This window comes from Perognathus longimembris, chromosome 7, assembly GCF_023159225.1.
Source record: "Perognathus longimembris pacificus isolate PPM17 chromosome 7, ASM2315922v1, whole genome shotgun sequence".
Taxonomy (NCBI): Eukaryota; Metazoa; Chordata; class Mammalia; order Rodentia; family Heteromyidae; genus Perognathus; species Perognathus longimembris.
Genome location: NC_063167.1, coordinates 68,639,602 through 68,649,622, shown reverse-complemented (window position 1 = coordinate 68,649,622; position 10,021 = coordinate 68,639,602). Strand labels below are relative to the sequence as shown.

The 10,021-nt window shown below is 44.3% G+C and overlaps 1 protein-coding gene across 1 annotated transcript; it reads left to right on the top strand.

Annotated features, from left to right (window-relative positions):
- Window positions 1-909: 909 nt before the first annotated feature.
- Rbm15 (RNA binding motif protein 15) lies at window positions 910-9,562 on the top strand. Its single transcript, XM_048351779.1, has 2 exons — window positions 910-4,761; window positions 8,670-9,562. The coding sequence occupies exons 1-2, from the start codon at window positions 1,896-1,898 to the stop codon at window positions 8,690-8,692; spliced, it is 2,889 nt and encodes a 962-aa protein (XP_048207736.1). The 5' UTR covers window positions 910-1,895; the 3' UTR covers window positions 8,693-9,562.
- Window positions 9,563-10,021: the final 459 nt, after the last annotated feature.

Sequence of the window (10,021 nt, the reverse complement as noted above, 5' to 3'; positions counted from 1 at the left end):
GTGTGACACTCCAGATCTCAGCCTCCTGAGTAGCTAGGAGTACAGGTATAAGCCACTGGCACCAGGCTTTAGCAGCTACATTTAAAACAATAAGGATGTGTACATATTACAATATTTGTATTTTTAAATTCTTTACATAATGAGTGGGTTTCTTTCAGGCTTCTCTGATCTAATCAAAAGATAAAAGGCCAACAACATCTTCACCATTCTCAGAATTATGTACCAGCATAAAACAAAAGGCTGGCTCAGTCAAGGATAAGGAAGTTGTTACTTTCAATCTTACAACTTTTCAAATTTAGATTTCAGTTTGGGAGTGCTGTTACCTTGAAAAATTTCAAGTTTAAAAACACCTCTCATCCTCTACTACAGACTGGATCTTGTGCAATGTGGTGATGTGGCTCACGCTTGGGAGGCCTGCAGAAAAACTGCCTTCACCGGTGACTAGCCAGCACGTGGGCCATATAGGTCTAGTCTTGTGTCACTAGCACTTGCAGATACTTGTCTGACAAAATTAAGATCTTTGGGAAGAATAAATGTTGCTTTGAAACGGATAACGATGAAAGGAATCATAGGAGGGAGCAGCAGGGTGGCCGCACTATTGAATTCCAAAGCAGAGTTAACTACGGTTGCTAGGAGGTACCTAGCACACAGGAACGTGTGCTAGGATATGTCATCTCCGAAGAGTGAAGTTCACTTATTTTTATAGAATTATATAGTTCAACCACCAGTATGACACTGAGAGAATACGAAATCCACACAGATTTGTAACATCAAACCGGTTGCCCCGTCCCGTCCTCGGCAGCCCTCCGGGTCCCGCTACTTGCGAGAGTCGGCCGTCCGCCGGTCACCCAGGGGATACCTAGGGTACCCGTGGCGCCCGGAGAGTCGAGTACTCAGGCTAAGGCACCCCTGGCTCCCGGAGCGTCCTCTCAGCTCCGCCCCCGGCGTCAGTTGACCCCGGGCGGTGAACCCTGAACTCTCCTCAGCCGCCAGCCCGAGAAACCGCGGGCCGGGCCGCGCTTCCACGCGCAGGGGTGGAGCTTTCTCAGGCGGTTACGCAGCGCCCAGAGGAACCAAGATGGTGTCTGGGATGGGTGCCTGAGGCAACCTCCGACCCCAGCAGCCAAAGGTTCGGCCCATTGTCCGGCTCAAGCAGAACGGCGAGGAAGCTCGGAAGTTCCCGGCTCCAAGGACCGAGAAACGCTGCCAAGTACGCCGCCAGACCCCCACCAGTGTTTAAGAGAATGCGGAAAGCGCGGGGAGGCGGGCCGTCACCATCTCGCGACACTCCAGTGACGTCGCACCGCAAGCGTGTGTTCTAGTCTTTCACCTTCAGCCTCCTCAGTTTCTGGACCTACCCCTTTAAGCGAGTGACGGACAGTTCTTTCGGCCTATCAGTTTCTTCGCCAGTGTCCAATCAGATTTAAACTTCCGTCAGCCGCCGGAGAAGTTGGAAGGTAGGGGTCGTAAGAGCGAGCGTGCTCTTTTGTCTCTCGGGACATTGATACGAGCCAAGTCCTCAGAAAAAAGCGACAGAACGGATGGCCCAGCTTCCCAAGTAATAGGTTAAAGGACGGGGCCACATGCCAGTGAAAGGGAGGAGGTGGGACCGCTGCACACACCGCGCCAGAAGTACCGTTACAGGGCAGACTTTTTGTCCAATCAACGCCTGCAGACCTTGAGTCAGGTGACTGTAGAGTGCAAGGGGCGGAGCTACAGCCTGGCGCGAGGAACCGTTAAGATAGACAACGAATATGACCAATGAGGTACTCTGACCGGGGCGTTGGGAACCCAATAACAGTGACTGGGCGGGCGCCTTCCCGGAGCGCGGGGAGATGTGAAGACAGACAAACAGTTTCCCCAATGAGACTGTAGGAAAGTGAGCGAATAGACCAATGAGATCGGCGGGGCGGGATCCTTTGCCGCGGCGGAGTCCAAGATGGCGGCGTGCGGTTCCGCTGTGTGAAACGAGCGCGGGGCGGCGGGTTAGTCAGCTCCGCGGAGACTACCTCCGGCAACCCGCAACCATGAAGGGGAAAGAGCGCTCTCCAGTCAAGCCCAAGCGTTCCCGCGGTGGTGAGGACTCGACTTCCCGCGGGGAGCGCAGCAAGAAGTTAGGGGGCTCTGGTGGCAGCAATGGGAGCAGCAGCGGGAAGACCGACAGCGGCGGCGGGTCGCGGAGGAGCCTTCACCTCGACAAATCCAGCAGTCGAGGCGGCAGCCGCGAGTATGACACTGGCGGGGGCAGCTCCAGTAGCCGCCTGCACAGTTATAGCTCCCCAAGCACCAAAAATTCCTCGGGCGGGGGCGAGTCGCGCAGCAGCTCCCGGGGTGGAGGCGGGGAGTCACGTTCTTCTGGGGCCGCCTCCTCAGTTCCCGGCGGCGGGGACGGCGCGGAATACAAGACCCTCAAGATAAGCGAGTTGGGGTCCCAGCTGAGTGACGAAGCGGTGGAGGACGGGCTGTTCCATGAGTTCAAACGGTTCGGTGATGTAAGTGTCAAAATCAGTCACCTCTCGGGTTCTGGCAGCGGGGATGAGCGGGTAGCCTTTGTGAACTTCCGGCGATCAGAGGACGCGCGGGCGGCCAAGCATGCCCGAGGCCGCCTGGTGCTCTACGATCGGCCTCTGAAGATAGAGGCCGTGTACGTGAGCCGGCGTCGCAGCCGCTCCCCGTTAGACAAAGATTCCTACCCTCCGTCGGCCAGCGTGGTCGGTGCCTCTGTAGGTGGCCATCGGCATCCCCCCGGGGGTGGAGGCCAGCGATCGCTTTCCCCCGGTGGCGCCGCTTTGGGATACAGAGACTACCGGTTGCAGCAGTTGGCTCTTGGCCGCCTACCTCCTCCACCCCCGCCACCCTTGCCCCGGGAACTGGAGAGAGAGCGAGACTACGCGTTCTATGAGAGAGTGCGCCCAGCATATAGCCTTGAGCCAAGGGTGGGAGCTGGAGCGGGTGCTGCTCCTTTCCGAGAAGTGGATGAGATTTCACCCGAGGATGATCAGCGTGCTAACCGGACGCTTTTCTTGGGCAACTTGGACATCACTGTGACAGAGAGTGATCTTAGAAGGGCTTTTGATCGCTTTGGAGTCATCACAGAAGTAGACATCAAGAGGCCTTCTCGAGGCCAGACCAGTACCTATGGCTTTCTCAAATTTGAGAACCTAGACATGTCTCACCGAGCCAAACTAGCAATGTCTGGCAAAATTATAATTCGGAATCCTATCAAAATTGGTTATGGGAAAGCCACACCCACCACCCGCCTCTGGGTCGGTGGCCTGGGACCTTGGGTGCCTGTTGCTGCGCTGGCACGAGAATTTGACCGATTTGGCACCATACGCACCATAGATTACCGAAAAGGTGATAGTTGGGCATATATCCAGTACGAAAGCCTGGATGCAGCTCATGCTGCCTGGACCCATATGCGAGGATTCCCACTTGGTGGCCCAGATCGTCGCCTTAGAGTAGACTTTGCAGACACAGAACATCGTTACCAGCAGCAATATCTGCAGCCTTTGCCCTTAACTCATTATGAACTGGTGACAGATGCTTTTGGGCATCGGGCTCCTGACCCTTTGAGGGGTGCACGGGATAGGACACCGCCTTTACTCTACAGAGATCGTGATAGGGGGGACCCTTATTCTGATTCTGATTGGGTGCCACCTCCACCACCAGTCCGAGAACGAAGTACTCGGACTGCAGCTGCTGCTGTTACTGCTTATGAACCACTGGATAGCTTGGATCGAAGGCGGGATGGCTGGTCCTTGGACCGGGACCGAGGTGATAGAGATCTGCCCAGCAGCCGAGATCAACCTAGGAAGCGTCGGCTACCTGAGGAGAGTGGAGGACGGCATCTGGATAGGTCCCCTGAGAGTGACCGGCCACGGAAACGTCACTGTGCTCCTTCTCCTGATCGTAGTCCAGAACTGAGCAGTAGCCGGGACCGTTACAATAGTGACAATGATCGATCATCCCGTCTTCTTCTCTTGGAAAGGCCCTCTCCAATCAGAGACCGACGAGGTAGTTTGGAGAAGGGCCAAGGTGACAAGCGAGATCGTAAAAACTCTGCATCAGCTGAACGGGATAGGAAGCACCGGACAGCTGCTCCCACTGAGGGAAAAAGCCCTCTGAAAAAAGAAGATCGGTCTGATGGGAGTGCACCCAGCGCCAGCAGTGCTTCATCAAAGCTGAAGTCCCCATCCCAGAAACAGGATGGGGGAACAGCTCCTGTGGCAGCAGCTTCTCCCAAACTCTGTTTGGCCTGGCAGGGCATGCTTCTACTGAAGAACAGCAACTTTCCTTCAAATATGCATCTGTTGCAGGGTGACCTCCAAGTGGCTAGCAGTCTTCTTGTGGAGGGTTCAACTGGCGGCAAAGTGGCCCAGCTCAAGATCACTCAACGTCTCCGTTTGGACCAGCCAAAGTTGGATGAAGTAACTCGTCGCATCAAAGTGGCAGGGCCCAATGGTTATGCCATTCTTCTGGCCGTACCTGGAAGTTCTGACAACCGATCTTCCTCTTCCTCAGCCACATCAGACACTGCCACCTCTACTCAGAGGCCACTTAGGAACCTTGTGTCCTATTTAAAGCAAAAGCAAGCAGCTGGGGTGATCAGCCTCCCTGTGGGAGGCAACAAAGACAAGGAAAACACCGGGGTCCTTCATGCCTTCCCTCCTTGCGAGTTCTCCCAGCAGTTCCTGGATTCCCCTGCCAAGGCACTGGCCAAATCTGAAGAAGATTACCTGGTCATGATCATTGTCCGTGGTGCGTCCTAAAGTCCATGTGTAACTTGTATTTACTACTTTGACATGGTTTCAGTTTTGTGATGTGTAATGGGATACAGCATCAGATGAAAATTTTTTTAAATTAGTTGTTTAGTTGTAGCCTTTTTTTTTTCTTTCCTTTTTTATATATATTTTTACAAGCCTCTTTAAAGTAGAAGTCAGGACAGCTTAGCTATTAAGTGAAAGGGATGCCTTGAAGGTAATAGGAAGATGCGTTTTCTTTAATTAGGAACTTCTACCCTTGTAGGTTTTTTTTTTCCTTTTTTAATCTTGAGCTTAAAAAATTCCTCAAAGTTACAGATCCAAAATTTTGAAAAATCAGAGTTTGGAGAAAAAGAGCCAATGGATTGTAAATAGATGGTAATACACACCAAAAACATGGCTTGTGTGGTGTGTAAATGAGTAATTCCTGTACCAGAAATGTTACTTGTGTGACTAAAATTTGATCAGGGATCACAAAAGTGTACACTGGCAAATTGTTTCGCAGTGGAATTATTTTAATCAGGTATTTGAGTATGTCTCTTAAAATACATAGTTTATTCCCAGAAAGTTTGCATTAATATCCATTTTGATCATTTAGTTCCTGAGTTTTGTATTCCTTATATGCACTTTGGTTTGTAGCTATAATTGGTAAAAATTGAAGACTGTGTTACAAACCATTTAAGTCTTACCCTTACATTAATATAAAAGAAGTAAGTGCTTTTGAAATCAGAATTCTCTGGTAGTTATAGATAAGAGAGGTGGTTTTTTTACTCACTTTGAGAGGTGTATCAGGTACAGCTCTATAATTGTGCACATTTCAAAACAATGTTCTTTGTTAAAGATTAGTTTTTGTATCCTTTCAAATTTCTAGTTTCAATAATAGAAAGAGGACTTGTCTGCAGGCTCATAAGTCATCTTTCCTTTCGGTGGGCATTAATTAGCCATATCTAGATTACAGAATTTTTTTTAAGTAACCTAAAATGTCTTGATACACTTCAAAAATTTTTTGCTGCTTGTATTTTTATTTTCATATTTAGACAGTAGTAGAGACATTATATTATTTGAATGTCTTTGAAATTTCATATTTAATATTTTTACTGCTGTCCAGCCACAGAAATTTGGAATGTCAGTATAGGAAAACCCTTTTTGTTGTATTATTTGTTGGGGCTTCTATAATTAATATGATTTAAATCAACACACTTTTTTTGTCCTTTCGTTTTTTTCTAAAGTTGAGAGTGATACTATTTCTGGTTCTTAACAAGGGCTTCTGCTACTGTACAGTAATAGATGTTTTTTAGATTTAAAAAATTTTTTTTTTCTTTTTCACTTCCATCTCTTCTACTACCTTTAATTTCTCTGGTCATTAGTAGGTATATTTTCCCCCTTTGACAAGTGCAGATGATTCAACTAAGGCCCTTAATAATTTAATTACGATTTGGAACTTTAGGATTTCCTGGATCATGATGGTACATCTATTCTGTGAAAATGACTTATTCAAAGCCTGGCAGAACCAACTGTTTTCTTTCTGTTATCAAAGGGGGTAGTTTTGAAATAGCACCAATAATAGCCCAGGGAAATGTCATGTAATTCTTATTTTCCATTATGATAGGTTTCTTTAATGCATGGCAGCATGAAAGCCTCATTACTATTGTCATTTTTTTTTTTCATTTTTCTAGGCATTTATAAATTTTTTAAGTTCTGGTGTTTTCTTTTTAAACTGGAAAAACAATCATTTTGAAGGAAGAAAAGTTCAGTTTATGTCCATAAGAGTCCTTAGTGTGCCTGTAAGGAAAATACCTGAAATCCTACAATTAGGACTTGGGTGCCTTTTGGTTCCAAAATGCAGTGGCATGTCATAGAGTAGAAACCTGTTTGAAATATTGTAAGTATAAAATCTACACACAGATCAAAATGTAATTTGTAATCAGATACATTTTTTCCAGTTTAAATAATTTCACTACCATCAACTTTTGAATATTGTTTGATAAGATAGTTGGTCAAATGATTTTGTTCTTTTAGAGAGTGAAGTCCATGATATCTAATTTTACTATAGATCAAAATATTTGTGGTCCCCTCACCTCTTTTTTTTTTTTAACTTATGTTGTTGAATAATACTGTTGGCTTCATGTTTGTTTGAATCCTTATCTGACATTGCTGCTTTTATCAGATCTGGGCAATTTGTGCTTCATTGTTTTTGAAAAAGTTGGCTTGATACCATTTCTAAATGTATGTATTATATATATATATAAAAAACAAAAACCTGTTTAGTTTGGTGCTTACATAGAGTGCCATCTCCAGATGAATCTCTTATTTGTGTTGCCCATTCTGTTGTGTAGGTTCATACTATTTATAGATTATCTACTTACCCTTCAGGATTTAATTGGAAACTAAGTCTAAAACGGTTCTAGTTCTCATTAGGCAGAATTTCACAGTCCCACCATTGAATTCGTTGCAACAACTGATTTTTTATCTACTTTTTTCTTTAATTGACTTTTCAGAAACTTGGTTAAAATGAATGAGAAGAAAATTTCATTTATCAGTTACTTACTAAGTATTACTGATAAAAATAAGATATTTAAGACTCCTAAGATGCACTATCAACAGTCTATGGAAAATAAAGCAATCACTCAGCTCCTAGCAAATAGTTCTACTTAATTTTTGGGAAATACCTTGTTGATTGTAACTGGGATTCTTCTAAACAATTTTTCACACAAAAACTTGATTTCTGGTTGAAAAACTATGCTTTTATTCTATCAACTTGAGAGTAAATAGTTCTGCTTTAAGAATTATAAAATGTCCATCTGGATAGTAAAAGCTTCTGTCACATTTTGATGATAAACTATCTTCTTATACTTACATCATATTCAATGTACAACAGTAAAAGTCAGATTTTATTTTCAGAGTTGGATGGACATTTCCAGGTTTATTCAAAACCTTACGAACTGATTTTTTTTTTTTAGTTGAAATACACTTTTTTTTGGACAGTGAAATGATCATTTTGTAGGCACAGCTTGGATTGCGGACTTCTGTAGGAACTATTCCCCCAAATCTCTGGTAACAGAACTGGAAATCTTGAGATTGAGACTTAAGGACATTTTATGTGAAAAAAATTTGGAAAGAATTTCTGGGCATTTTTAAAAAAATCCATCACAGTGTCTGTTTTTGAGATGTAAGAGTTAGATATGCAAATAAGAAAAGTGGAGCTGACCCTGTTAACATTGTGGTTATAGAGATCTCTAAAGGTGAGAAGTGATTTCAGGAACTAGTGGAATGCTAAAACTTAATGAAAGTTATTTTGTGTATGTTATAAACAGTTGAAAAGTGAGTTCTAAGTGTTCTTTGGCTGTTCAGTAATTGTAGAGTGATTTTTCAACTGAAAATAACATCTGTTTCTTTAGTAGCATAGATATGAAGGATTTTTAAATGGCTTTGTATCTTGACCCCTTTCTGCAATAGTGGAGCAATTTATTGCTCCATGTAAATTCCAGAATGAAAGTAGAGAGGGTAAAATTATGGCTAAACTCCACCTTTCTAGTTTCACCTTTTATTTATATGTAGTAGATGTTGGTTGATGATAAGTGCTTATAAACTTACTTTTTTCCTGAATTGTTTTTCCATGTTTTATTCAGTTAAATGAGGATAGTAGGGTAATTTCAGTCCTACAATCCTCAATTAGCCTTTAAAAACAAAACAGAACCTCACCTTAGTCTACCCTTGTTGTCTGTTCATACAGTAAATTCATTTTCAGGTTTGGGCCAGTGGGTATTATTGGTGCTTTTTGAAGTCAAGGTGGACTATCCAGAAAGGTTTTGTTACTATGTTCATCTATAATGGCATAGGGGAAATACATATATTTTTAATATTGTAAACGTTTGTACTGAATAACCTTTTTTTCCCCCCTGAAAGCAAAACTGGTGAACATCGGATGAAGATATGGAATTCAAAGCTCTAATGGACCTTTTTGAAGAGAAGTTGTGGCTTATGTGGAGTTTACATGGGCCTCTGATGGAAGAAAGCTAATCTGTTTAGTATTTTGTGCATTTTACTAAAATGGCAGCTTATCGTTGTGTATCTGCTATTTGTGATGCCAATGCCGGTGTTTTAAGTGGAAAAAAAATGACCTCTTTGCTTTGTGCTGTGTACACAAGATTTCTGGAAAAGAAAAACCCTTTTTATGGCTCACACAGCTTAAAAGTAGCTGTCACTCAAACATGCGCTCACAGTTGAGCTGCTTTTGTTTTATTCTAAATAAATTGTTTCTTTTGAGGAAAATGTTTTTCTGCCTGGAAGTGAATTGACGGCAAACCTTGACCCCTTTGTTTGCAGCTGAGGGGGTACTTGCTGCTGCTCAGATCTTGTATGTCTTGAGCAAGAAGCAGGGAGACCATCAATTTCATTTTGACTATCACGGTGTGTCAATTCTGAAGGATCGCTAGTGTTACTGTGACCCCCCCTTTGTTTGCAGCGAAGGGGATCCTTTGCTTCTCGGTCCTCAACGTGATGAGGGAATGGTGCTGTTTGCTGGCACACAAGAAGCCGGGGCAAGCACCCTAAGCCTCACCACAGTGCACGAGTCGGGGGCTTTGCTGGTTTGAAGAGCTGGAGTTGCTGAAATTTAAGTTTTGATTTATTTTGTTCACTCATCACGTTTGGCTTTAGTTTCATTTTTAATTTGAAGAAAAGTTTGAAATTGCTTTATCTTGCACTTTTAACATTTGCACCAAATTGCCAAAAGAAGGAGAAATGCTCCGTTTGCTTTTTAAATGTTAATGATGATGTTAATAAAGCCTTTCCTGACACATTTGAGGAGCTCCTCCATCTCCAGGGGCTTCTTACCAGAGTTATGCAGTGATGGGTTTAGTTCTGAATGGATGAAGAGTTCCTGAGAGCTAGCATTTGTAATTAGAACCATTACTTGGTATCTGTGCCTTATTTGACCTGTGGTTCCACATGCCTTGGATGTGCATGCACCGTGACGGTTTCATAGGTACGAACGCACACTCAGGCCCTTCGGTTGGTAGTACAGATTGTGAGAAAAAAAATGGAGGCATCCTTAAGGAGGAGAAAGTGTTTGCCTTTAGTTCCTGCATTATCCTGTACAGGGGCTCTTGAGCTTTGGAAGCCTGTTCCCAGTACAGGAGAACTACTCCCTTGTTTGCAGCAGGAGACTTCAGTGCACAGTGACAACGCTGGAGTTCAAGAGGAAGCCAGCAGTGCTGCACCTTTGGCTTCAGACACCATTGTGGTTATTTGCCAGT